Source organism: Carlito syrichta, unplaced genomic scaffold (genome assembly GCF_000164805.1).
Source record: "Carlito syrichta isolate Samal-C Ts95f unplaced genomic scaffold, Tarsius_syrichta-2.0.1 Scaffold304554, whole genome shotgun sequence".
NCBI classification, from domain to species: Eukaryota; Metazoa; Chordata; class Mammalia; order Primates; family Tarsiidae; genus Carlito; species Carlito syrichta.
In genome coordinates, this window is record NW_007248650.1 from 207,720 (window position 1) to 235,479 (window position 27,760).

At 47.4% G+C, this 27,760-nt stretch overlaps 3 protein-coding genes across 3 annotated transcripts in view; 1 reads left to right on the forward strand and 2 right to left on the reverse strand.

Moving 5' to 3' along the window:
* Window positions 1-736: 736 nt before the first annotated feature.
* NPC2 (NPC intracellular cholesterol transporter 2) lies at window positions 737-15,061 on the reverse strand. The gene is made up of 4 exons (XM_008060180.2): window positions 14,981-15,061; window positions 7,108-7,215; window positions 5,232-5,404; window positions 737-3,101 (listed from the first exon to the last, which is right to left on the reverse strand). Exons 1-4 carry the CDS (start codon window positions 15,057-15,059, stop codon window positions 3,015-3,017), a joined length of 447 nt encoding a protein of 148 aa, XP_008058371.1. The 5' UTR covers window positions 15,060-15,061; the 3' UTR covers window positions 737-3,014.
* A 469-nt stretch (window positions 15,062-15,530) lies between these two features.
* Window positions 15,531-17,270, forward strand: ISCA2 (iron-sulfur cluster assembly 2). Its single transcript, XM_008060181.1, has 4 exons — window positions 15,531-15,602; window positions 15,855-15,957; window positions 16,063-16,178; window positions 16,617-17,270. The coding sequence occupies exons 1-4, from the start codon at window positions 15,532-15,534 to the stop codon at window positions 16,789-16,791; spliced, it is 465 nt and encodes a 154-aa protein (XP_008058372.1). The 5' UTR covers window position 15,531; the 3' UTR covers window positions 16,792-17,270.
* Window positions 17,271-23,025: 5,755 nt separating this feature from the next.
* The window catches only part of LTBP2 (latent transforming growth factor beta binding protein 2), a 126,899-nt gene continuing 122,164 nt past the window's right edge, over window positions 23,026-27,760 (reverse strand). Inside the window, exons 44-51 of the mRNA XM_021713445.1 lie at window positions 26,860-27,051; window positions 26,670-26,753; window positions 25,903-26,031; window positions 25,577-25,708; window positions 25,335-25,502; window positions 24,854-25,129; window positions 23,642-23,791; window positions 23,026-23,251 (exon numbers count right to left, since the gene is read on the reverse strand). Of these exons, the coding sequence (XP_021569120.1) occupies window positions 23,106-23,251; window positions 23,642-23,791; window positions 24,854-25,129; window positions 25,335-25,502; window positions 25,577-25,708; window positions 25,903-26,031; window positions 26,670-26,753; window positions 26,860-27,051 (1,277 nt within the window). The 3' untranslated portion in view covers window positions 23,026-23,105. The remainder of the gene's footprint in view (window positions 23,252-23,641; window positions 23,792-24,853; window positions 25,130-25,334; window positions 25,503-25,576; window positions 25,709-25,902; window positions 26,032-26,669; window positions 26,754-26,859; window positions 27,052-27,760) is intronic.

Here is a 27,760-nt window from a genome sequence, read left to right on the forward strand (position 1 = left end):
ATCAACTAAGATGTCAAAACCAAACATTCAGGATTTGAAATTACTCCATGCTTATTGTGTTTTATTAGCATGATTTGACTGGACACCAGACCTTGCATTTAACTATCTACCAAACTGAGGACACTGAGTGTGGGGGTTCCCTTAATCTGTAAGCAGAAGTGTTCCTCATCATTATTATTTAACAATTGGAGACTGAGGTTGACTTGCCCGGGAATTCTTGCAAGAGAAGAGCTGCATCTAGGCCTCCAGGGCTAACTCAGCACTCAAAAAGCAGGAGACTGTCACTGGAAAGAGTGTGATCTTTTTTATATACCTGAGACTCAGTGTTTTTGCAAAGCTCCCTCACCCCCAGTCCTGCTTACTTGCTACCGCGGGCACCAGGCAGCCCTGCTGTGGCTGGCAGTCACGGGCTGTTGTATTCTCCCACTCTGACAGAACGGTATGCCCCAGCCAAACTGCATGTCTTCTTCAATTTCCAAAAAATCTATTTATACTCTATATCTTAAATAGTATTTCTCCACACTTTTTTCATGATCACTCCTTAATGAGCTTAAAAAAGAAAAACCAACTTATTTTAATGGACCTGTTAATCCTAATCAAATATCCATCAAATTTTAAAACCACAGATATGTGTATTGGCTTATGTACTGTATTATATACTTGTACTTTATACATAAAAATACTTTTTTTGTCCCCAAGAACAAATTTTCACAAAGAATGCATGGCATAAACAATGAAAGGTTTATAGTATGAAAACATTTATTTTTTAAATTCAAAGAATAAATGGAGAAGAACATCTAGCACTTAGGTATGTGAATTATTTCCAAAACAGTTTAACATTCAACTAGTCAGTCGTGTCAAAACTAACCCTCCCTGAAGCAGGAACTGTTCCCAGCCACAGGCTGTTCTCATTTTGCACTGTAGTGTGTTCCCCTCTTCTTTCAACACGTGAGGGCAGAAAAGCATGGAGGGCAGGTAGCCTCAAGCGAGCTGAATTACATATCTTCTGATAACAGGGAGATAGCAGACAATTGTGAGAACTGAGTTTTTCCAGACCCCTCAGAAAGTTCTGTGCACAAAGGACAGCTGTTTTCTTGAGGAGACATCACCATACCTTGGATTGAAACTTCTGATTTTCCTGCTATTTCTAGACAAATTACAATGTCTGTCTCCTAGAGTGCCAGCTAACATTTACAGCGTGTATGCTATATGCCAAGACGCATTTGATGTACCTGGTCTCATTAATCCTCACAGGCTCACTATTATTATTCCTATTTAGCAGATAGGGAAACTGACCCACAGGGAGAGAAAGTGATTTTAAGACCAAACCAGTAGTCCTATTAATCAGTGGAGTCAGGATTCACCTTCAGGCAGTCTGAGGCCAGAGACAACAGCAGTTAACCATCTTGGGAATTCACACAATTCTGATACACACAGGGTCTGACATTGGAAATAGGGTGAGCTGTCCTGCTTGACTCAATGTGACAGGATTCACAAAAGACCCAAGCTAAAAAGTCCAGTGGTTGAGCGGCTCCCGGGCATTACATAGGAAAGTATGGCTGTTGATAAGTTATTCCTGATCCACTGCTGTCCCCTGGTGGTTTTCCTGGGAAACTCACAGGCCAAAGAAATCCAAGGGTCGAGTGAAATTATTGGGATGAAAAAAAAAACGGACCATATGAATTGTTTGCTCATAAGCACTTTGTACGAGCTCACTTCAACCTAACAAGGGCCTTCCAAGGCCCATGTCATTCAACCCAACTGTGAAGAGGGTGGTAATCCCTGTACCACTAAGAGCTGACAGACAGTACACTGACTCGGATAGCAAAATACGTGCCCATAATCATACTTGTACTTTAAGAGTAGGAAACTCCAAGATGTAATTAGTTTAGCCATGATTCGCTTATGTTGCACTTCATCTTAGGTTCTGGGCTTTCCTCATTGCGGCAGGGGTTTCCCAAAAGATGCCTCATCCTAAGCTCCCTCAGCCTGTCATGTCAGGTGTTGTCATTATTCAATTAAGTGATATTTGCTTCTTAGCAGGTTGGTGATATAAGATGTGCCAAATCAGGTTATTCTTTACAAAACAGGTAGATACCATCTAACTGGGCAAAAAGGAAGAAAAAGACAGTTTCTGAAGAAGTTATGTCTTCAGTGCACTCTGGGACTATGGACCTGGGGTCTTGCCTTCCATGGGTCTAGGGGAATGTCCTCTGAAAGAAGCAGGTGATCACAGCCCAAATGCAGAAGACAAGACTGATGAGTTTTTATTTATTCAAAGATACATTTGCAGGGGCAGAAAGAGGCCACAGGTTAATGCTGTTAAAAAAAATTTTTTTTTAATCAAAGGTCTACTAACCAAGTGCTGCACTTAATGAAAACCACCTAAGACAGAAAAAGAGACGAGGACCACAGAGAACCAGCCACCCAGAGCTGAACCCTGCCACAGAACACCTCTTCTCTACTGAGTCACTGGGCACCACCACGGAGAGCAAGTCACCATGGCTGAAGCAGCAGAACTGGAGGTGCTGTCAGGAGCCAGCAGACTCGCTGGTCACACGCACCAAACTCAGTGAGGCACTTAGAGATGAGGTGCCTGTGGACAGAACGTCCCAGCCAAGATGAAAGTGGGCCAGAACCCTTGCTCTATTGGAGGGTGATACCCTAGGGCAAGTTATCTGATGTCCTCTAAGCAATCCCTTCAGGTCCTGCCTCCTAGAGTCTTCCTTATTCCAGCAGCAAAAAGCAATGAAGACAATTAAATCAAGCCCCACAGTTCACTCTCTCTTCTTCCCTTCAACCTTTTTATAAAGGATATTACAAAGGCGACAGTTGTGAGCGCTCAGGAAAATAGGGTCTTAGATGCTTTTCGAGGTTGAGAGGTGTAAGACAGCAGTTTCGGAATTCCTTTCATCTCATGGCACTGATTTAGTTTCCGATGATTGCTCCTCCACTTCTTCCCTCCCTCCACCTGTGCCCCTCACCCCAGAGAGACATACTGGTACTCAACAGCTCTAGCCTTCTATCTGTACTGGAATTCTCCAGCAGAAGAGATTTTGCTCATTTTCAGTCTGAAGTTGCCACTCCACCACCAGTTTTATCTGGAGTAAGAGAAAAAGAATTGGGAAAAACAAAAATAGGAACAGATCACAATCCATAATTGGCTTACAACCTGGATGTAAATTTCTTTCTTTTTTTGAGTTGGAGTCTCACTCTGTCACCCAGATTAGGTGCAGTGGCATGCTCATGGCCACCGCAGTCTCAACCTGCTGGGCTCAGGCAATCCTTCCACCTCAGCCTTCCAAGTAGCTAGAACGACAGACGCAGGCCACCATGCCCAACTAATTTTTTGATTCATTGTAGAGACAAGGTCTCGCCAAGTTGCCCAGGCTGGTCTCGAACCCCTGGGCTCAGGCAATCCTCTCACCTTGGCCTCCCAAAGTGCTGGGATTACAGGCTTGAGCCCCCACACCCAGCCTTGTAAATTTCAATGAACTGCCTAATTCCTCACACTTTTCCTCTTAAATCATGCCATCGTGAAGCCTGCTTCAACTTAAAAGAGTAAACCAAGTTACATCTATGATTGGGTACTAGCAGCACTATATCCTAACCTAGTTAATTTATCACATATTATTTCTAAAGCAGTATTTCCTCTCTCAGACCATTGGTACATTAATGAAGGCTTACATGAAGAATCATTTTACATTTAAGCAATTCCTCATGTATTCGGCATTCTGACCCAGCTTTCTCTAAGTGTAACCAAGAAGAGCAGAGAGTAAAATAATTACTAGGTTCTTGGGAATAAGAAAATCTCATTAGCTAGAAGTGGAAATGTCAGAGCATAAAGGATAGTCCAAAAAAGTTTATGACTATGCGAATAATTTCAAGGACAATAACCCTTTGTAGCAAAAAACCTTCGGTTAATTTTATGTCCTATCAGTGATCTCTGCTTTGACTTGCTACAGGGTATGAACTGTCCTAATTCTTCATAACTCATGGAAACTTTGCATGTCCTTTCTTATGTGGACATTAGCTTACTTGTCATTAGTTACTACCTCCCTTTTGTACACAAATGTTTCTTCACAATGGTACATTTGAGTGACAAAATCCTTGAAACTTGCTTTGTAAGTTTTCAAGACTAATATACATTAACTACTGCTTTACTTAGTGCTGAAACAGTTTGAGCTGTTTTATTTTAATTAAATGTGATTCTCTTGACAGACAGCAACTACCACATATCAAGCATCTACCACACAGCAGGCCCTGACTAGACACTCTGCATGCATAACTGAAATTCAGGTATGCCTATTATTACAGGGATGCTGTGTCAATTAACCTACAAATCTGTCCCTGACTTTTAGGGTCTCCAACATCCCTTAAGCACAGATGTCCTATTTGAGTCTCTTTAGAATTTTCTTTAATTACTTGCCTTTTCTAGAAAATAAATGACCACATCACTCCTGGGTTCTCTTTGGCTTCCTTTTAAGAAATGCAGCTTTTCTTTTCCTCATGGAAAAAAGTAATCTCCTTACTTCCTCCATTCTTATGAAGATTCCTAATTTTAAGCCCACTCTGGCAGGACCTGCCTTACAAGTGCTTGGTAGAAGAAGAGGTAGGTAGAACAGGGGTGGCTCAGAGGTAAAAGTGGGGGCTGGGGGAGTGAAGAGGAGAATGGAGAGTAGAAAATGCAACCTCTCTGCCATGGAGCTAACCAACTGTACTGCTCTCTTGTTAAGAGACTGATGGAGAAACCAGGATTTACAATGCTAAGACAGCTTGGGTCTTGAACTACTTGGTACCTGCCTAAAATCTTTTAACGCTGCCCAAGCTCTGGAGCTATCAGAACTAGCTCTAAACCTAGCTGCAATATTTCTTAGTAGAGCCGACTCTGTCTATATTGCATAACTCAAATTTCTTCATCTGTAAGATGGAGGTAAGATTACCTCTACATAGGGTGGTCATGAAAACCAGGTGAAATACTGTACATAAAAATGGCAGCACAGGGTCCAGGCTAACCATCAGGCTATGGTAAAGGAACAAAGGGACACAGTGATTGACACCTGCCCTATCTCCCAGTTCCAGACACTCACACTTGCCTCCCTTCCCTCAGGCTCTGCTTCCCCAGCACAGAGATGAGGGGCCCTTTGCTTGTCTTTTCTTCTTCCCCGTAGCCTCCAGATTTCTAATCTAGTCCCAAGGCCTTCCGTGCCCTTAGCAGCAGTGTCACTTACAGAGGGATATTCGGTTTTCACGGGTAGTTTATTCAGGTAGCTATAGGTCTTGTCTTTTTGAATGGGGCAGTTGATTCCACTCTTACAGCCATCAGGCTCAGGAATGGGAAAGGGAACTGGGATGCCCATGACGATGCCATGCACCGTGGCCTTGCTGGTTTTAGATGCAGTATCTAAGAAAAAAGAGAATCAGATGGCAGGAAAAACAGCCTGTTCTCTAACTCTAAATAAAAAATTCAAGATAATCTCAAGCAACAGCAAATCATAAAGCATGCACCTCTTAATTCCCAGTTTCTTTCTCTTTGCAGTTGTGCTTAGTACCTAGCACCATGCATGTATTCACTCCAAACTTGAAAAATCACTGAATTATGCAAACAGAGCAATCAACAGGAACGGTTTTCTTTGTTCTTGACCTTTCCTTCACTGCCTTTCAGTTTCTCAGGAGAATCAGAGCCACAAGGATAAAAAACCTTATCCAACAAGGCAACTGATTTTTGACAATAAAGTTTGTTTTTGCTTTTTTTTTTTGAGTAGGAGTCTCACTCCATCGCCCAGACTGGAGTGCAGTGGCACACTGATGGTCACTGCAGCCTCAACCTGCTGGGCTCAGGTGATCCTTCTACCTCAGCCTTCCAAGTAGCTGGAACTACTGATGTACACCACCACACCCAGTTAATTTTATTGTAGAGATGAGGTCTTGCCAAGTTGCCCAGGCTGGTCTCGAACCCATGGGCTCAGGCAATCCCCTCAACTCGGCCTCCCAAAGTGCTGGGATTATAGGCGTGAGCCACTACAACTGACTGACAATAAACTCTCTGTTTACTATTTACATCAGCTTCTATGAAGTATATGTCTTAAATGCCATGGTCTGCAACACAGTGAGAAAGGTAACCCTTTAGAAAGTGGGAAAGATTAGAAAGCAGTGTATTTCTTGGTAACCTCTAGCTCCATATGACAAGAAGGGCAGGAGAAATAAGGGTATCATAAAATTTGGACAGTCAGACTTAGGAGCTGTTGGGGTGTTTTGGAAATCCAGAGAACTGCCTATTTCCTTCTGTCTGGGTTGTGGATGGCTTGTTTAGAAGGCATTTGTTTGGTCTGAAACAATAGAGGGACTAGGGTGAGGTGTCTTTAGGTTTACAAAGTAGACATGGCAGGAACTTTGGGGTTTCTTCTTAGACTGTCTAGTCTAATTTCATAGAATAGAAAGTGAAGAAAGGAATCAAGGCAGATGCTATGTTCAAAAAGATTTTATGTTTGTCTAGATTCTTGGGAGTCTGAAGGTGATGAATGTGGTACAAGAAAGTAACATTCAGTAACTCTTGAATATTACTGGAAAGAAAGCTCAGATTTCTTGATTGTTTCTTGGGTCCCCAGTGGGCTCCCTAAACCTTATGGCGGCTGTTAAGTATTAATTGCACCTTTATTTTCAGGCGGGAAGTAGACTTACTAGCTCAAAGGTATTACTGCTTAAAATAACATTTTGGAGATGTTCCAAAGTTTATAAAACTGAGGTCTGTATTAACACTGTGCAGTCTGTAGCTAGACATTGCTGACATTCCCATAGAAGTTTGCTGTGCTGTGTGGGCCAGGACAAGACAGAGGAAAGTCCAACTGTCTTCTCTAACCTGTGAACACACAGAAACTTGTTTGTTTAAAGGAATTCTGGTAGCCATGGAGTCTGGGAAACAAGCATATGGGAACCTAGAATGAGAAAGGTATCAAAGGACACAGAGAACCCTAGTTTTGCACAGGTTGGAAGGGAGGTTCGAGAATTCCTGACTGCCAATCCTCTCCCCCATTCCTATGCTCCCAGTACTTGAGATTTATGTGATGGTTTAGCATGAATTTGAGGGGAAGAGCCACTCTCACTCACTGCTGGTGAAGGTGACATTGACACTGTAAGACTGTCCTTTGATCAGCTGGCAGGGCTGCGTGGGACATGGGTTCACATTCAGTTCCTTTATAACTCCAACCTGAGAACCTAGAAAAAAAGAAAAATGAATTGGAATAGAAGCTAACCCAAGGTTACCCACCACCTGTTGGGAAGGTGCTCTGGTCTCCCAATTAGGATGAGCTCCTTCTCCTCTGACAGTTTTCCTGGGATGGAATCTTTATGACAATGCCCAGTTAAAAGTCAGAATCTTGACTCATCTTACTGTTAAAATCATGGCCTGTAAATCAGATGAAAAGAGAGCTAGTTGGTCTTGACAAAGAAAGTTATTTGTAAACATCCAGAGACCATATCCACAGAAAAACCACAACAAACAAACAAACAAAAAACTATTAAAGGGATTAAACCACAACCACAGAAACCCCAAGTATTCTCAGGTTCTTGTCTTGCATTCTTTTTTTTTTTTTTTTTTTTGAGTTGGAGTCTCACTCTGTCCCCAGACTGGAGTGCAGTGGCCGCTCCCAGCCACCGCAGCCTCGACCTGCTAGGCTCCGGCGATCCTTCCACCTCAGCCTTCCGAGTAGCTGGAACTACAGGCGCGCGCTACCACGCCCAGCTAATTTTTTGATTTTTATTGTAGAGATGAGGTCTCGCCTGCCCAGGTGGGTCTCGAACCTGCGGGCTCAGGCAATCCACTCATCTCAGCCTCCCAAAGGCGCGGGATTACAGGCTGGGCAACCGAGCCCGGCTTGTCTTGCATTCTTAAGGGCAAGGAGTCACAGCTCAAACCTACACCCTGAAGATGTTTGCTTCAACCTGCCTTTTGAGTCCTGTTTCCCCTTTCATTTTCTTTCTTTTTTTTTCCAAGTAAGAAAGTAGAAAGAAGTAAAGTTTATCTTTCACCTTTCACAGACTAGAAAGGGAGCTGACACTCAGAGGCAAGTGCGGCCTCCCCTTTCATTTTCCAGCACATAGATAAGCACATACATTTGGTGAAAGTTGCTCATGATGGGAAAAACACACTTTATGCAGAAATAGCTAGAAGACAAACCTGGAGCCTGAAACTCCAAGGAGGAAGATCAGAAATGAGCTATGGTGTCTTTCCAACCCAAGTTCTATACGTGCAAATGCTGACTAGGGAGTCTGTTATTATTTGTTGGAAAGTCTGACAGATCTCGGAACAGACTGAACCTTTTTGGAGGTCCTGGCTCCAGAAGTTTTTTGTTCCTGAATTGTTTTTAGACTCTATGGAAATTGTATCTTGGGTGGCATGGACGAGGGAAAGCCAAAGCATCTGAAGAAAACATTTCACAACAATGGGTGTTATCAACTTTGTTTCAGGGGTTAGAAGAAAGCAGAAAGATGACTGTGACTTATCCAAGGTTGCAGTGCCTGCAAGGGGCAGATTCAGGACTCAACAGGTTGCCCCAACATGGAAGCCCTTGTCACCGGAACCTGAAGAAAGCTTTAACTACGTAGTCATAGTGACAAAAGAAAGGAAAACCAGAGGAAAATTCCTGACTGAGAATGCCTCGAGGACTCTGGAGGAAGATTCAGGTTCAGGCTCAACTCTTTAGGTTTCCTGACTCCTCATCACCTCTCTGCCCCCATAGAACTCTCTTTCTATCCTAGAGCCTCAACCCATTGCCTCTGCGATTGTCAGTGAGGCTGTACCTTCTGTCCAGATTTTATATCCTTTCCCTAAATTCCTGGTAAATCGTTTGCCTAGTATTTTGGCTTCTTGGAATCTCTTCATGTTTTTGCTCCAGCCTGGCTTCCTAGAGAAATATGCAGAGCTATTCTTAAAGGTAGGGTGAAACAATGAAAAGTGTCCACTCTTGGCTTTTTAAACTGAGCTGATTCCAGAAGCTCACTCACTTCTGAGTAAGAGGACTACGGAACAGAAGAGCAACTACCGTCTTAACCCTTAACAGAGGAATGGCTCTCAAGAGGAATGACACTTGAGAGGAACTACCTTCCCCTCCCCTTCCCCTTCCGAACTGGGAACTGCACTATCTCCACTGTACTTCTGCGGGCTCTTCAGTTATTTAGTCATGTGCTTTGAGGTCCACCTATGAGTCATGAAGTATTTTGGCTCGAAAAAATAACAGGCAGTACCTCAAATGTTGACTGAACTGTTAGGACCTTGATTTTTCCAAGAATCATGGAGATGAAGAGGGGGCAACGGGCAAGTCCTTATAGTTCCAGTACAAGTTCAGGGCATGATTATACAAAATTCCAAGTCACCAAGATGGCAGAAGTACTAGCTGCATTAAAGAACACTGCTATCTGAGTCTAGGTTTTACTTCCTCTGAAATATTTACTTAGTCCTAGGTCTATACAGCTGCTTAGAATAGTATGCTTGCAACTACTGCAAATTTTTTGAAAAATAAGGGTTAGATGTGAGGAAGGTATTGGAAGTGCCAAAAATAGGATTAATCGGACTGGCCCATGTCCTTTCTAAGCAGTATCAAAAACTGACTTATAGCCGGGCTTGGTGGCTCAGCCTGTAATCCCGTGCCTTTGGGAGGCTGAGGTGAGTGGATTGCCTAAGCCTGCGGGTTCGAGACCCGCCTGGGCAGCGAGACCTCATCTCTACAATAAATCAAAAAATCAGTCGGGCATGGTAGCGCATGCCTGTAATTCCGGCTACTCGGAAGGCTGAGGCAGAAGGATCGCCGGAGCCCAGCAGGTCGAGGCTGCGGTGGCTGTGAGCGGCCACTGCACTCCAGTCTGGGCAACAGAGACTCCAACTCAAAAAGAGGCAAACAAAAAAAACTGACTTATGACTCACAAACTAGGCACAGCTCAGGAGTCATTCAATAGAAGCAAACAAAGCACCGGGGAATCAACTAGACATTCTTTATACATCTCTGAACACATTCTCTTTAAAAGCTCTGAAAACAGTTCCTATTTGATAGGTAAAGAGGACTTGAGCACACTATGACGTACACAGAGTCAGCCCTTGCTCTGTATCTGGGAGGGTCGTGACAGGGAAAGTCATACTCTATCCCCCCCATCCCAACATGAGGTTTTAAAGTAGCCTATGTGGCCCAAGCGATGGCTCTGGTCCTATAGCTACCATTTCCACTTGGAATCTTGAGGCTGGCAGCTCCCAAACTGTCCCCCTCTCTCCCCCACCATCTTTCAATTTCACTAGTGTCTCACCAGTCAGTGGTCTCCAAATTTTGACTATATACCTCTACCTCTACCAATAAGAACAATTTTAAGCACCTATCTGCAATATACAAATGTATACTCCACTTTGAAAATCGTGTTCTTTGAAATTAGTGCCTCTGAGGCAGAGAGTGTCTTTTATTTTATTTTATTTTTGAGTGGGGGTCTCACTATGTCATCCAGGCTACAGGACAGTGGCACGATCATGACTCACCATAGCCTCAACTTTCTGGGCTCAGGCAATCCTTCTGCCTCAGCCTCCCAAGTAGCTGGAACTATAGGCATGCACCACCATGCCTGGCTATTTAAAACATTTGTTGATTGTAGAGACGAGGTCTCGCTATGTTGCCTAGGCTGGCCTTGAACTTCTGGGCTCAGCAATCCTCTCTCCGCAGTCTCCCAAAGTGTTAGGATTACGGGTGTGAGCCATTACACCCAGCCAAAAGTACCACTTGTACACAATGAATGCCTGACCAAGGAAGGTTTAAACACAAGTCTTTAAAAATCCCATTTCCTCATCCAGACCTCTGAAACTGGACAGCTGAGTGGAAGAGAATGCACGTGAGCTGCATAACAGTGTCAGGCTGAGTTAGATTCTGTCATTCAGGCTTCATCTCTGAGAGCAGACTGGAATCTCATCAGTCCCGCTACTTACTGAATAACCTCCACGCAAGGTATTTCACCTCCCAGGTGATAATAATAGGGTGGTGAGCTAGCATACACACAGCTCCAAGAGCAGTGTTTGGAATATAGTGATATCTAAGTGTTTACAATTATCACTGTATCCAGGTTTATACCTTGAATTTAATCTAAAATAATAGCTCCTGGGTAAATTAGCAAATTCCCTTTTGATACAAAGGCTAGGCCTCTCATTTGAAATATACTTTGTGAATAGAAATTATGTTTCCAGCCAACAGAATGGATCCTTTCTGTCTCAAAACCAGAATGTACAGACAGAAAGCAAACTGCAGGTTGAGAGTGTATTACCTGCCATGTGGTCCCCAGATTAGCCAAGTGCTGACATGAGCTGACAGTTTCACTTTGCTTTCTCTCCTGTGCCTGCCTTGGGTGGGACAGTCTCTTTCAACTGTCTCTGTCATCACATTGCCCAATACCACTCCCAGGTCTGAACATGACACCCGGCAGGCCATTCTTTCCCAGCTTACTGCTCCACATGGCAAAGTTCTCAAACTGTATACACTCCAAGCACCCACAACAGTTTGAGAAGCACTCTCTTCCATTCCACCCCATCTTCTGTGAACAGGAAAAAAATATCCTGAACTTCAGTCAACAATCTGCTGAAAATCAGTGCTTATGTGAAGGTTTTCAAATGCCCAGTTTCTACCTGTTTCCTTCACAGCTGGGTTATATAATCTAGTAGGAAGTGAGTAGAGGGTAGTACTTGTAGGTTTTTTTTGTTTTTGTTTTTGAGTTGAAGTCTCACTCTGTCACCCAAACTGGAGTGTAGTGGCATGCTCCTGGTCATCGCAGCCTCGACCTGCTGGGCTCCAGTGAAACTTCCACCTCAGCCTTCCAAGTAGCTGGAACTACAGGCATGTGCTACCATGCCCAGCTAATTTTTTATTTTATTTTATTGTAGAGATGAGGTCTCGCCAAGTGGCCAGGTGGGTCTCGAACCCGCGGGCTCAGGCGATCCACTCACCTCAGCCTCCCAAAACGCAGGATGACAGGCAAGTCACTGAGTCTGGCACTTGCAGCTCTTTTATCCAATCAATTACCCACAACAAGACAACTTCCAATGTCAAGAGAACAAACTCCTTATCTCTAACCTGCAAACATTACACAACTAGTGTGCTTGGCCCCATTCCTCACCTGAGGAAATCCTACCCTAGGGGAAGGTGGGTGGAGAGAGGAAGGCAAACTCTTGATATGGGTGATTAAGTTTTTACTTTGGTATTTGCCCATTTAAAAGTAAGTTGAAAATCTGCAACTGGAGCCCTTCTTCCCTCTAAGAAGTTGAAAGGACATAACATGGATTTAATATACTCAAAGAGCGGCCATTTTAACATTGCCTAAATCTTATGTTTTTCTAGTAGTTTACTTAACTTACATCTAATCACTAGCCAAGGACAGAACCAATTTCCCAGACATAGCTATTGATAATTGTTTTACAACTTCCCTCCCCAGCTTGTTTTATACTAATAAGTCTTTCTATTTCAAGTGTTTTCCTCCACCCATAAGACCCAAGTTAACCTAATTAGCCCTTCCTGAACTCATGACACAGACCCCACCACAAAGCAACAATCATGTGACTAACCCACCCATCTGCTTGCTATCCATCACTTGACATCAGTACCAGCACTTACCTGCCCTTTTGTGTTGATGTGCAGCAGACCATCACCCAATCACCTTAACAACCTTCCCCCATCAAAGGGAAGAATTAAAAGGATTCAACCACGAGCAGCCAGTCGCCATTGCTTTGTTAAACTCTGGTGTGTCCACGTGGCTCTGTGAGCTACCCTCATGCTTCTTAGCTTTGGCCTCCTCCCCAACCTTGGGGAGGAGAATCTCCTAATTTGCTTTCTAAATAAACTATATTTCCAATCTAACTTCTGTGCAATTCTTTGCATCTTTCACGTGGCACTGGATCACACAACCCTACCGCAGTGTGTCTGATCTAACATTTGGAGGCACCGCTGGGATGTGTATTTTTAATCCAACCAAAGTTCTCTCCATAGGTGCCCTAAGCCCTAAATGAGTAGAATAATTTCTGGATTTATTTCCCTATCCTTTTTTTTTTTTTTTTAATGTTACCATTGAAACCCAAAATAGCTTACAAAGACCCACCAGTTTCCTACTGCTCACTAGCTGTAAGATTTTAGGCAACTTACTCTGTGCTTCAGTGTCCTCAACTGTAAAACAGATAGTGAGATTGAATGAGTTAATAAAATAGTGTCTTCATTCAAATATTGGTCATTAAGTTTAATGGAGGGAAGGCAGTCATTTGAAGTAATAAGCATCTTTCAAGCGCCAGTCTCCTAATTCAATGGAACTGCATTTGTTAAATGTTAATAGGCCAATAGTCTATCCCTTAATCAGTCCTGTTCCCTAATCCCCAAATGTGCTTTTGCCTTAACCTGAATTTAGATAACACAGTGGAAGAAAGAGTACATGTTTCCTCACTCACTTTTTAAAAAAAGTTTAATTTAATTATTTATTTATTATTTTTTTGAGTTGGAGTTTCACTCTGTCACCCAGACTGGAGTGCAGTGGCACGCTCCCGGCCATCTCAGCCTCACCCTGCTGGGCTCTGGCGATCCTTCCACTTCAGCCTTCCAAGTAGCCGGAACTACAGGCGTGTGTTACCACGCCCGGCTAATTTTTGATTTATTGTAGAGATGAGGTCTCGAACCCATGGGCTCAGGCAATCCACTCACCTCGGCCTCCCAAAGTGCTGGGATTACAGACTGAGCCACCGAACCCGGCCGCTCACTCACGTTTTAAACAAATATTTATTGAGCACTTACTTTGCTTTCCCATTCTGCTGTGTGACTTCAGTCGTTACCTAACATCTTCAGAATTCAGTGTTTGACTCTGTGATCTCCTTTCCACTCACAGATTTTTACAAAGTCAGGTTCCTGCCTCTTTCATGGATCAATGCACCCCTCCACCTCCACCCTGGAACAAAATGGTTCCAGTTCTGTTCCAACAATGAATTCTACAGAATTGCCTGAATGAACGCATTCAGAATTTCTACTCCCTGCTGTATTTTCCCACAACGATTCCTACCACAGAGGGAGTTATGCACCAAAGTTGATTAGAGACACAATGAGTTTCATGGGACGAAAAACTGATTAAGAATCACAAGATCCTATAGCCCAAATGAAGCCCTGTTTATAAGTCACGAAAAGGGAAGCTGACTTTCGACTTATCAGCAAAAGAGAATTTTTTTTTTTTTTGAGTTGGAGTCTTACTCTGTCGCCCAGACTGGAGAGCAGTGGCCGCTCCTCGAACCTGCTGGGCTCCGGCAATCCTTCCGCCTCAGCCTTCCGAGGAGCGGGAACTACTGGCGCGCGCTACCACGCCCAGCTGATTTTTTGATTTATAGTAGAGATGAGGTCTCGCCAAGTTGCCCAGGCGGGTCTCGAAAGCCAAAGAGAATTTAAGAAGAGTAAAGTGTGTGTGTGTGTGTGAGATTCAAACACAAGGCATTAAAAAAAGAAGCTCTGTGCTTCTTTCCGGGACTCCTTACCCCCCGCTCCAGCTGGATTTTAGGGTTTTCAATGTCCAGCTTCTACCCGCTACTTTCAAGGTTGGGTCATATAATCTAGTAGGAAGTAGGTAAAGGGTATACTTGCAGCGGTCTCGTCCAGTTTTTTGCTGAAAGAGGTTCCTGACTTCCAATGTTAACAGAACAAACTCCTCAGCTCTAACTTGCAAATATTACAAATCCTAGTTTGCTTGGCTCCATTCCTCACTGGAGGAAATTCTGCAGTCTACCCTCCACACGCTAGGAAACTTCTGCAATAGGCCCACCTCCAGGACGCCCGGGACCCCAAAACACTTGTGCCAAGGAAACTGACAAAGTCGCGTGCCACGGGTGTCATCGAGGCAGCACCTTCTCCGCACCCCCACCCTGGTCTGGGGTCCCACCAGCCCGGGGTCGGGCGCGGGTCGGGGGCTCCGTTCCTCAGGCACGGGTACTGGCCGAGCTCACCGCAATCTCTGAAATGCACGGGCTCGGCCTGGACGGCGCCCAGCGCCAAGAGCAGCAGCGCGGCGGCAGACACTCGCATCGCGGGACAGGGCGCAAGCTCGGGAGACGCAGCGGCAGCGATCACAAGATAAACCCCAGGGGCGGGCCGGGGAGGAGCCCGGCCTGGCGACCAGTCCCCGGCGACCACAGCGGACGCCCGCCCGCCCCGGCCCAGAGCCCGCCTTCCGGGTCCCCGCCCCGCCCCGCCCCGCCCCGCCCCAGAGCCCGCCGTCTCTGCCGCGCCCGGCCCCAGTCCACCGTCATACGTCCCCTCCGCGCTCGAGCCCTTAGCCGGGATCCACCTCCGCCCCGCCTCCTCAGCCCTTCGCCCCTCTTTATTGGTGTGTCTCCGCTTCCTCCTCGAGCATTTCTAGCCAATCAAACATCGTATCCTCAAGCACTGCCCAATAGGCTCGCTCGAGGTGGGTATCTTCTGTGGGCCCGCCTCCCGAGGCGCAGCGCACGGAGGGGTGAGAGGTCAGGGCGCCGTGGGGGCGGGGCCCGCGAGCAAGATGGCGGGCGCCCGCTGGCTGTTCGCAGCGCTCTCCGCGCTGAGGGCAGTCTCTCCTTGGCCCAGGGTCAGGTATCGAGGCTAGAAGGGCACTTAGGAAAGGGGTCAGGCGCTGCGTCCCCATGACAGAAGGGAAACTAAGTCCCATGGGAGGGGAGAGTGTGGCGTGAGAATATCCAGGTGGGGTCACCTTGTGTGGCTTGAGGGTGTCCAAGTGGGGTCTCCAGGTTTGGTGTGTGGGTGTCCATGTGGAGTCCTCGGGTTTGCGGGAGGGCCTCCAGGGGTCCCCTTTGCCCTCGTGTCCTCGTCCTCCCTTGTGCGCAGGCTCCCTGCGGCTTCCCAGGGACAGCAGTCTCGTCGGGGAGCGTCGTCCTCCAGCCCTGAGGCTGGCGAGGGGCAGATCCGCCTCACGGACAGCTGTGTTCAGGTAGGAGGCCGCACACCGTCCCCGGACAGGCGCCCGAGTGAGGGCCCCCCTGCTCGCCTTTAACTCTCCTCGCCTGGAGTGTTTGATACCCTCCCTGCATTTCAGAGGCTTCTGGAAATCACCGAGGGGTCAGAATTTCTCAGGCTGCAGGTGGAGGGAGGTGGATGCTCCGGCTTCCAATACAAATTTTCGCTGGATACAGTTATCCATCCGGACGACAGGCAAGGAGCAAGGGTGGGTCCTCGGAGCGTGGACGGGAGGGATAAGTGTCTCCAGTTCAAGGTGCACTTTATTCCACGTTTACTAAGGTGGGTGAACGCCGCCCCTGTCACACAATGAGGATGCAGTCAATATATATTGTCTAGATCAAAATAACTAAACTATAGGAGGAAAATTGGCCTTCTTGGGGCACACAGGGTAGTTGGTAGAGAGTCAGGCGGGACTAGATTCCAGGCCTGAGCCCCTAAACATTTCCCAGTATTCATTGCTGGCTCTTTTTGCCTCAAAAAAAAAAAAAAAAAAAAAATCAGCACCTGTTAGAGGTAATAAGGAATGCTCCCCCTGTACTTCAATAAAAAGAGGATGTGCACACCTGGGCTCAAAGGGTGTAGTTTTGGTGTTTGTGATATTCCTTAACTGCCTTCCTCCTCTCTTTTCAGAGTATTTGAACAGGGTGGGGCAAGAGTGGTGGTTGACTCTGATAGCTTGGCCTTCGTCAAAGGGGCCCATGTGGACTTCAGCCAAGAACTGATCCGAAGCTCATTTCAAGTATTGAACAATCCTCAAGCACAACAGGGCTGCTCCTGTGGGTCATCCTTCTCTGTCAAACTTTGATGCCATGACTGGCGACCCTGAGATTGCTACCAGTTGTACCAATTTGAGGAACCTGGGATTGGCAGAATTCTAGAGGTTTCCTTCTAATCATGTCCCTCTCTCAATTTTATTTCCCTCAGTCCAGGAGTGTTTTTGCCACTATTATTTTCAGAATGTGAAACTTTTACTCTTGGTTTAATTCCCCCCTTTCTCCTGCGGTTTAATTCCCCCCTTTCTCCTGCATGCTAAGGCCAAGTCTCCAGATGCTGTTACCTCAGATACACTCACTGGTTGAGACTCAGTATAATCACTAGGGTCTTCCAGGCTCTAAAATTTGGAGTTACTTCTCTGGCCTTCAGAGCTGCTTGTACATATGTGTATAGCTATGTATAAAAGCTTTATTTTAAAGAAAGTCTTTATTGTGTTTTGGATCAGGCTCATGGATTGGGTAGCTTGAATGCCAGTTACCAGAAACGCAAATGAAATGTTCTTTTTCATTTCTTGCTGCCTGAATGTGCCATTTGACTATCCCTGTTGTCTATGCAGCCCATTCTCCCTTCCCATTTGACAGGGCAAATACATCTCACTCTCATACTCATGGACCTGTTAGGATTCATAAAATGAAGAGCCCATACCTAGAACACTTGGACCAAACGCTCACTGATACCTGAATTATTTTAAAAATAGCCTTCCTACTCCATACTCATACAGCCATTTCAAGATTATGTGACAGTTTAGTGACTGAATCTTTTTAGGATATGTTGCTTTGCCTACCTCATGGTATAAAATGTCTCTGGTCTCATGTATAGCAGGAAGTAGTCCCTTTGCCGGTGTGGATAATAAATACTTAGGGACCTTCTTTTAGATTGGATTACCAGATGAAATGCAGGATGCCCAGTTCAGTTTGAATTTCAAGCTGGGTGTGGTGGCTTGTGCTTGTAATCTCAGCACTTTGGGAGGCCAAGGGAAGAGGATTGCCTGAGCCCAGGAGTTCAAGACCAGCCCTGGCAACTTGGTGAGACCTCATCTCTACAATAAATAAAAAGGTTAGTCGGATGTGGTGGCTTGCACATGTAGTTCCAGCTATTTGTAAGGCTGAGGGGGGAGGGTCGCCTGAGCCCAGCAGGTCGAGGTTGCGGTAGCCATAAGCATGCCACTGCACTCCAGTCTGGGTGACAGAGTAAGACTCCAACTCAAAAAAATATTTTGAATTTTAGATGACAGTTTATACTAAAAAATTTAGTATAAACTATTTGTTGTTTATCTGAAATTCAAAATTAACTGTCCTGTATTTTTAGTTACTAAACCTGGCTACCCTATTTTGGGGTCACTGAAGAAAACTTTTTAAATTACAAACTCCAGTGAATTAAAGTACCTGTTAAGGCATACAGCACTTGCATAGATGATGGAACTTGAAATTAATTCATTACAGTGCTGGGCAGCCCAGTGTTACATGGATAGATAACTGAAGAAAAAAAAAGAATTCACCACCATTATCATAACAGAGAACTTATTAATACTAATGTTGGGGAAACCATAACCAAGTTGATTTCAGAAGAGTTATTGGTTAAATCCATCTTTTGTTTGGAAGCCTAGAAGTTTGTTAGAGCAAAAACTTGTATTTCTGGACTGGATTGGAATTAAGGTCATTTAGTAAGAGAATCTACCATTAAAACAATAAATATAGGCCTGGCATACTGGCACATGCCTATAATCCCAGCACTTTGGGAGACCTAGGCAGGAGGATGACTCGAGACCGGGAGTGCAAAGCCAACCTGGGCAACATATTGAGACCCCGTCTCTATACACACACACACAAATTAGCTGGATGTGGTGGGGCATGCCTGTAGTCCTAGCTACTTGGGAGGCTGAGGTACGGAGTATCACTTAAGCCCAGTGGTCAAGGCTGTGGTGAGCCATGACTGTGCTACTGCACTTCGGCCTGGGCAACAGAGCAAGACTTTTTTTTAAACGAAATAGAATTTAAAAACTCAATATCTGAGACAGATACTTACCTTTTCAATATAAAAAATCCAGGACTGAGAGAAAACAAACCTATCGTGGTTAGACGAAGGGAAGAGACACAGCTGAGCAGGTTTCTCAGCTTCCCGCAGAAAGGCAGAAAGCAGCATGCCATAGAAGTGTTTGTATACACATTACTGAAACACTGAAAGTTGCTGCTGATACCAGGGCCTAATGAGATGTTCGGTTTGGACTAGTTTCTTTCATCTGCCTTAAAAAAGAAATTTTGCTACCTTTTAAGCATTAGAACCCATTCTTCTAGAACAGGGGTCCTCAAACTTTTAAAACGGGGCCAGTTCACTGTCCCTCAGACCGTTGGAGGGGTGGACTATAGTTTAAAAAAAAAAAAGGAATTTGTTCATAGTTTTCTTTTTTAAACTATAGTCCGCCCCTCCAACCGTCTGAGGGACAGTGAACTGGCCCCCTGTTTTAAAAGTTTGAGGACCTCTGTTCTAGAATATTTGTGTGGGTTATTTATTGATTTGGGGTTTTAAAACTTCTGAGCACAAGCAAAATAGTTAGAGTTGCATAAAACATGTGCAATTCATTACATTACAGTGGCCCCTTAGAATGCCGATGCATAAATGTACCTACTGTAAGTGGGAGAGTTGGAATTTTCGGTTTAGAAAAAGGTGGATTTGGGAAAAATCACCTTCACACAGAGAAAGCTGCATGGAGAGACCGGAAGTGGTAACAAGTCTCCATTGCAAGAGGGAGATTAAGGGTAGAGGAGAATGAAAACATCCGGAGGACACTGGGCAGTTTGCTTGGGATAAACAGTTTGCATGGGAAAATGGGTTTAGGATCTTCTGCAGGTCCTTTCTGACCCTGGGGGTCCATAAAAGTCAGTGGCCATTCTTACAAATTTTGCTTACTGCATAGATTCATTTAGGAAGACATATTCTTCCAGTATCAATTGGAAGATCTTTTGCCTTCCTATTGTTAAGGGAAAGTTGTCAAGGCCTTACTTGTTGCAGAATTGGTTTTATTTTAACTTTTAATGCAAACCATTATCGGGGCTTCAAACAAGAACCAAAGGCAAGAGAGCTCTGGACCTGCTTTATGTTGTGAATCAGCTTTATGTTGGTTCAGAGAGGGGGCCTCTTGGTCAATGTCCAGATCTTATTGTGGTATCATAGTAAGTTGTGTAGTGACAGTGAGTAGTGGTGTGAAACCATATGTGTCCCACCCACATGTCCCATTTCTGTGCAGGAATGTCACTGATTACAAGACAACTGGAAGAGATTAGGAAGGACTACTAAAATAGGGGTCTAGGGAGATGCTCTTCCTCTTTCTTCTGAGAATTGAGCACTGTTCTTTTGTCTTTTTTAATAAAGCATTAGAGTGCAGGGCTGACATTTGACAGGAGCAGCCTGGTGTAGTGAAGTGGGTGACACTGATGATGGCGCTTGAGCTCTGGCCTCAGCTGATATGCGGCTGGCCTGGGGCAGGGCCTAACACATGTTTGAAAGGTAGGAAGCTCCTCTACGTTCCTTTGTAACTAGCATTGAAGTTTATGATTGTTCTATTAAAATCCCTGTTTGACTTTTTTTTTCCTCCATAAAAATGCCACAGGGCTGCCTAACAGAAGCTTGCTTTAAGAAATTTGGAAATAATTATCACCTGACTTAAATTGTAAATTATAGTTAGTTAAATATATAATGGGAGGGACCATTTAAGCAGTCTGTGGCCAACAGTTGTATTTAAAAATATTTTATTTTTTTAAAAGGTAATACATATGGTACAAAATCTAAAAAGATACAAAGGGGATACATTGAAGTGTCTCCCAGTCCTGTACCTATCCATTCTGTCACCCTCCCAGCAAACCACTGTTGTTTCTAAGAATGTATTCCACAGATATAATCCCATAAGTATAATGTGAAATAACATGCACAAGAATAGTCATATTATTTATAATAGCAAAAGATAGAAACAATGGGGGACTGATTAAATAAATGGCAGCTTATTCATTCAGTGGAGTGGTATACAGCTAGAAAATGGAATGAAGCAGCTCTGCAAGTATAAAGTGAAAAAAGCAAAGTGTAGAACAACATGCATAGCATATCACTAGTGTTAATAAAGGAAATGTGCATACATGCATGCTGTATCAGGAAGGACAGGCCGGAAGTAAAAGGTTGGAGGGTTGGGGCACAGTGAGAACAGCATTTAAGAAGGCACAGCCCAACAGGGGGAACTTGGGGATTGCGAAGAAGAAGTCTGAATGAGGGGGCATAAGGTGGAGTGGCAAGGATGAGGTGAACAGATAACCACTTTATCCTCTTCCTTTAGACAAGTACACACGTGTATCATGCCATCATACAGCCTCCCTTTGATGTCTTTCTCATCCAGGCATTTAGAGCCATTTCTTTTTCTTTTTAAGGAAGGATTCATAGCAATTGATTGTTTCTGATCTTTTGCTATTACAAATAATGCCATAATAAATAACCTCTTACATATTTCATATTTGGTTTAAATACCTCTGAAGGTTAAATTCCTAGAAGTGGAATTACTGGATCAACGAGTGAGTGCTTCTGTGATTTTGAAAGACGCCATGTTATCCTTTTCAGAGGAGGTACCAGTTTACTATCAGCTATGTGAGAGTGTCTGTTTCCCCCAGAGGCTTGCCAACTAGGGGTCTTAACACACTTTTTGATGTTTGCCAGTCTGACAGTTTTTAAAAGGCATCTCAGTATGGTTTTAAGTTGAATTTCTTTTATTGTGAATGAAAGAATATATTCATATGTTTAAGAGTTATTTTTGTTTGCTGAAAAAAATCTCAACTAGTATGGTGACCTAGAGCAAATCATTTAAGCTTTCTATGTTTCCTCACATGTAAATTGGGAATAAAAAATATTAAGTAGGGTTATTGAATAATTAAATAAAATTTATGTACAGCACTCCACACAGTGCCTGGCACATTCAGTAAGTTATTAAGTGATGGCTGACAGGTAGGACCAGACAGATGAAATTAAGGAAGAAGTACACATTTTCCACACCTCTAGGCCTGTGGAGCCTTGCTGTTTACATCACCATTCCTCAGAGATGTGCAGAGTTGGAGCTTTCCATGTCTTTTCATAATAAAGAACCTTTCCCATGAGCCCAATCATAGCCTATCAGTAGAGTGGGCCAGGGGTTGGTACAGCCTCCTCTCTAGTGTTTACACTTAGCCAGCATGGTGAAGAAATTTGGTCTAATAAATAAAAACAAGGACAGAAAAGCCCGGATGTATATGTCTTTATTCCATCATGTTCTGAACTCCCAGCTCGCCTGGGTTGGATGAGTCTGCTTGTAAACTTGGGTGCCTGCCATACCTTTCCGGATGGGGAGAGGGCAGAGACTTCCAAGTAGAGGGGAAAGACAGCATTGGAAGTCTGGCTTCCTCTGAGAAGGACCACACCAGAAAACAGACCTTATTTCTGGCACATCAAACTGGTTTTCACAAAAGGAGAGCCCAGAAGAGGTCTGTCTTCTATAAGAAGCATGTAATAAGGTCATTGGAGGCGCGTCCTCTGTCTTGTGGCTGCCCTTGCAGCTGGTGCCCAGGGGCTGTTGTCAGGTGGATTTGAATATGTATTACCCGAAGCAACCGAATACATTCTTTAGATGTGTATAAAGCCATGGCTCCCCTGTCTTGAGCCCCATGAATTCATGTCTTCTTGCTGCTCTCGCAGGCTCTTTGTTCCTCTTTGTTGTGTCTCTTACCCTCAGCAAGTGATAGCGGTCTTGCTTCTCTGAGTGAGGGCATCTCCTGCTGCTCTCAGGTGCCAGAGAACTGGCTATAGGCCAGAGAGCGGGTGAAGTCAGGACCCCAGATGAGGCTGGCCAAGTGGTGGTGATGGTTCTTGGGAGGGGGTGTTGGTGTCATCCCCAAACTCCCCCAAACCCTTTCTTGCTCCACGGATTCTGAAGGGCCTGCCCAGGGCAGGTGGAGCTTCTGTCTCAGTGGTGGGATCATCAGGGTGACAGTGGCTCATGGTTGGAGGGGGTGTCTGGTGTGAGGCCTGCACAGCTTGAGTGGTAGACAAGGGCCAGCTGTGGTGAGTGTCCCATAGCAGGACCAGGGCAGGCAGTAGACCAGGCCTCCTGGCCAGTGGCTGAAGCATGAAAGCAGTGGGTGGTGTTTGACCAGGTAAGGGCATGGCGGCAGTGGTGGAAGCTCAGCCAGAGGCTAGGCTGGGAGAGGTGGAGGCAGGCCAGGCTGAGGAGAGCCTTGGGCCTGATGTCATGGTGTCCTCCCAGCTGGGAAAGCATTCTCCAGGCCCCGCCTTTGGCTGGGGCCACTTCCAGGTGTCTGCCCACACGGAGCCCTCAGGCTACTCCTCAGCAGTGCAGTGTGGGGGGCCTGCCTCAGCCACATAGCCTGGGGCACAGTGGCAGCGATAGGAGCCTTCTGTGTTCTCGCAGTAACCGTGGGCACAGAGCACGGCAGGCCCGTTCAGGTCATCACACTCATTCACATCTAGGGAAGAAAGCAACAGAGAGCTGCTGGGAGCTCAGGTGCCCCTGGCCCACAGCCTCTGCCCCTCTGGGCACAGAGCCCTGGCCCCTGTGACCCCTGCCCCTGCCCAGTGTAATCCTTGGTGTGACAGCGAGAGGCTTCCCACAATTTCTTACAACCAAGCAACTCAAGGACACAGAGGCAGGGCTGTGAGTATACACCACGCCTGAGACCATGCTCTTTGGTCCTGCCTTTGGTCTAGGAACCTCCATGGAAGGGACTTCCCCTTGGAGCTCTACTCCCTCCACATGCCCAGTGCAGACAGCCCTGCTGGGGGCAGCAGCAGGTTCTAAACTCAGTACTTGTGGGCAGCGGCCAGCCTGACCTCTCTGGGGGACTCTGCACACTCACCCACGCAGGCCATGTGGGCTGCGTCCAGCTGGAAGCCCTCCAGGCAGTCGCAGGTATAGCCTTCCCGCACGCGGACGCAGCGGCCATTCTCACAGCCGTTCAAGACCCCACACTCCTCCGCCTGGAGCCCCTCAAAGCTGGCCAGGGACTCTGGGGGGAAGGAGGCACAGAGGGAAGTTGAGGCCTGTCCAGACTCTTATATCGCCAACACTGGACTGGACCCTTAACCCCCAGTGAGAGCAGGGAGGCTCACGACATCCCCACAGACACTGGAACTTAAGGCTGTACTCTTCTGAGTCGGAGTCTCACTCTGTCACCCAGACTGGAGTGCAGTGGCACGCTCACAGCCACTGCAACCTTGACCTGCTGGGCTCAGGTGGCCTGTCTGCTTCAGCCTTCCAAGTAGCTGGAACTACAGGTGTGTGCCACCATGCCCAGCTCATTTTTAAATTTATTATAGAGACGAGGTCTTGCCAAGTTGCCCGGGCTGGTCTCAAACCCTTGGGCTCAGACAGTCCTCTCGCCTCTGCCTCCCGAGGTGCTGGGATTATAGGTGTGAGCTACTGTGCCCAGCTAAGGCTGTACTCTTAAAACACAGCATGCCATTTGCTGTTGGGGAATAGTGCCACAAGTCCTTGAGGCGAGGCTGGGGGAAGCCTGGAAGTTGCTGCTTTCACAGGGCCCGGACTTTGGCCAGTGGTGTTCTATATAGTTTTTGAGGGGTGTTTTGTTGAAATCTGACTTCCTTAGGATCCAAGCCCTGAGTGCTAGGGTCGTCACCATTCACAAACCGAGTCACCACAGTGGGCTTTTAAAGTCATTAGAAATTCTTAATTCCCACTCCAGGTCACAAGCCTGACTGCTGGCGTCCCTGAAGCAGGTTACTCTGCATCTTACAGGTGGTATAGGAGAGAGAGAAAAACAGGAGGGCACTCGCCTGCCCTCGACTCCCACAGGAAGGCCTGTGAGGGTGGGACCATGTACCCTACCTCTGTGTCTCTCTGCTGGCTCATGACAGGGAGTTGTGAGAGTCTGACCCAGGCATATGGAGTTATCTCTTGAGGAACTGTCGGTGGGGACATCTGGCTGGGTGTGTCTTTCCTGCTAGCCACAGCCCCCACCCTTGCTGGCAATGTGACTGGCAGGTGGGGGAGGTGGGAGTGAAACAGCCTCAGTGTCCACTTCTTCCCATTTTTTTGCAGCAACACAGACCTGGCTGGCTGGCCACGTAGCGGGGCTGGAGCTCCGAGGGCTGCAAGGGAGACTCGAGGACCGGTGTGCGGCCGTGGCCAGCCGTGTTGGGGAAGGCAGGCTCAGGAACGGTGTTTTCTGGGACCAGGTAATTGTAGAAGGGGGCCTCGTCGGGGCCATAGAGGCCGTCGTGCAGGTCATCGGGCCCAGGGCCATACTCATAGCCCGGCCGGAAGTGGACCCCAGCTTCGCGCTCTGCCTCGATCCGGGCCACATTGCACAACTGAGCATAGACCTCTGTCAAGGGAGAGACAGCTGGGTTCCCATGCCTGCTGCCTGAAGCCTGGTGGGCTCCTCCTGGAGTGTGTGGGGCGGGTGCTCTCTGAAAATCCCCGTCATTCCTCTCCCAGAGCTCCCCAAACAACAGGAATGGAAGCCAGGACCTGCCTTCCCTGCTCCTTCTTTCTAGACCCCCTCCAAGGTGGGGCTAGCACCCCCTCACCAGAGCTTCGGGGTGGGCACAGGGCACACTGTTGGCTCCAGGCCTCGCCATCCTGGCAGCAGCATTCGGTGTAGGTGGTGCGGTGCCCACGCAGGGGCTGGCTGCATATGTCGTGGGTGACCTTCTTCCAGCAGACGTCCATGTGGATGTCATGGTCAGGGAGGTCTTCTAGTGGCACAGAGCATGGAGGCACGTGAGCCCTTGCCCTGGCCCTGCCCAGCTGCCCCATCTGGCCCACTCACCTGTGCTGCTATTGACGCAGCGCCGCTGGCTGGGGTCCAGCGTGAGTGGGGGGCTGCAGAAGCAGTGGAAGGAGCCCGCGGTGTTCACACACTCGCCGTCCTCACAGGCCAGGTCCTGGCACTCGTCGTGGTCTGAAGCATGAGAGGTGGGCAGTGCCAGGTGGCCTCTCCCCCAGCACCCTCAGTGGAGGGGCTTCCCTGTCCCTGACGATGGAGTGGTAGCATGCTGTCCCCTCCAACCCAGCCCAGCCTGGGATGCCCCTCCCCTGCGGCTTCTGGCAGGGCTGGGGTCAGAGGGCCTGGGGTGGGGGGTCTGCATGCCTCACCCTCACACGTCCTACGGGAGGTGTCATAGTGGTATCCTGGGTTGCACAGGCACACGTAGCCAGGCACTGTATTGAGGCACTGGCCATTGGAGCAGAGACCGGGCCCGAACAACACACACTCGTCGGCATCTGTGGGAGGCACAGCAGGGCAGTGGGAGGTGAGAAGCAGATGGGGTGGTGCCCAGGATGGGTGGTGAGGGGGTTGGTCCTCCAAGCCAGGCTAGGCTCGAATCCCAGCTCCATCACTTACTAGTTGGGTGGCTTTGGGGAAGTTGCTTAAGTTCTTGCTTCTGCCTCCCACCTGCCTCCCAACCTCTTACAGACGTTAGGAGGGTTCCAGGGAAAGCAACTTCGGTGTCTGCCATTTTCTTCCCAGGACCAGGGCACAGAGGGGCACAGTTCCCGAACACCCCATTGTGAGTGTGGACTCCAGACTGCCTGGTTCCTCTGGAGCAGGCCTCTTGCTTTCCCTGTCTGCTTTCCCACGTGTGGCTGGGGGGCAGGCCCACCAAGCCGTCATAGCCTGCTCCTAGAGGGCACAGCCTTGGGGGAGCAGGGAAACTGAGGCAAGGGTCATCGGGACGCTCTGAGAGAGGCTTGGGTCAGGAGGTCCAGCTGGAGCTCTGCAGGACGTCAGGCCCAGACGGAAATGATGGGGGCAGCCTGGAGGCCAGGCCTGGAGGCCAAGCTTCCCGGGGATACCTTGGAGGACCAGGCCAGGCCACCCCAGAGAGCGGGCTAGGGGAGGAAGTGACGAGTTAGGTTACCTGTGTACATGGTCTGTCCAAAGGTCCAGGCTCCCTCCATAGGGATGTAGCCTTTGCCGCTGGGACAGATCTCGCTGAATTCAACTGCAGAGGCATTGGCGCTCAGAGAGGGCTGGGCTCTTCCCCCACCTCCTTTCACTGTCACCTCGCAGAGCTGAGCCTGCGGGGATCTGGAACCCTAGGGCCTCACCTGAGTCCTCAGATGGGCAGAGGTCACAGGCCTCTCCCCAGCTGGTGCCCTCGGTGCAGCAGCATTCGACCTGAGAGGTATTCCGGCCCAGGACATGGGAGCAGGGTGGGTGGCCATTCTGCCCTGAGTAACATTCCGTGCGGCTGGAGCCTGGGGTGTGGGCCCCTGGTGGGGCCTCAGGGATGCTCTGACCTGCGTGTGATAGATGTTCCTTGTCTGTTCAGTCCTTGAATGTATTTCTTAAGTTTTACATTTACATAGTACTTTACAGTGCATGCAATTCTGTTACCTGTATCACCTTACTTGTCGTTCTTACCCCTGTGAGGTGGGAACTACTATCATTTCCCTCTCACAGATGGAAAATGGAGGCTGGGGACAGTAGGGGATTTGCCCCAGCCATGCGGCTAGTAAGTGAGGATGCAGGGATTTGGCCTCAGTTCCTTTGTGCCAAGCTCACCCAGCCTTCCTGTGGTGAAAGGTCCCCATCCCTGGTGTGTCACATGGGCAGCCCTCTATGCACACTGCTTCCCACATACCTGCCCGCCCTGGCACCCTTCCTTGTCTTAGGTCCCCCTTGCTTTTCCCTGGTGAAGGCCCTGAGTCCCAGCCCAGCCTGGGTCAGAGGCTGAGGCCAGCAGCACTGGGATGTGGTGGGAGCAGGGCAGGGGTGAGTTTGCCGAGCTCAGCTGCAAGTCCTCTGTCCTCTGGAAGATGCCCAGGACTGGATGGACTCAGGGTCCCTCCAAGGATTGGTCTGAGGTCCCGGGGCCATCCCAAGTCAGAGTCAGAGCATCCCGTGCCTCCACTAGGGCCATCACAGCCCCACAGCCTTTGGACACTGCCTGGGGCAGACCCACTTGTTCTGGTGTGTGCGGGAACCCCAGACATCATGCCCCACCCC

Bases quoted from the DNA above. Each gene is read 5' to 3' on its own strand.
- NPC2 (XM_008060180.2), bottom strand. From the start codon at position 15,059: ATGCGAGTGTCTGCCGCCGCGCTGCTGCTCTTGGCGCTGGGCGCCGTC. The intron at 7,216-14,980 runs GTGAGCTCGGCC...CTTTTTTTCTAG, and splicing joins CGTGCATTTCAGAGATTGCG to GTTCTCAGGTTGGAGTTATA. The intron at 3,102-5,231 runs GTAAGTGACACT...CTCTTACTCCAG, and splicing joins TGAAAACCGAATATCCCTCT to ATAAAACTGGTGGTGGAGTG.
- ISCA2 (XM_008060181.1), top strand. From the start codon at position 15,532: ATGGCGGGCGCCCGCTGGCTGTTCGCAGCGCTCTCCGCGCTGAGGGCA. The intron at 15,958-16,062 runs GTAGGAGGCCGC...CCTGCATTTCAG, and splicing joins TCACGGACAGCTGTGTTCAG to AGGCTTCTGGAAATCACCGA. The intron at 16,179-16,616 runs GCAAGGAGCAAG...CTCTCTTTTCAG, and splicing joins GTTATCCATCCGGACGACAG to AGTATTTGAACAGGGTGGGG.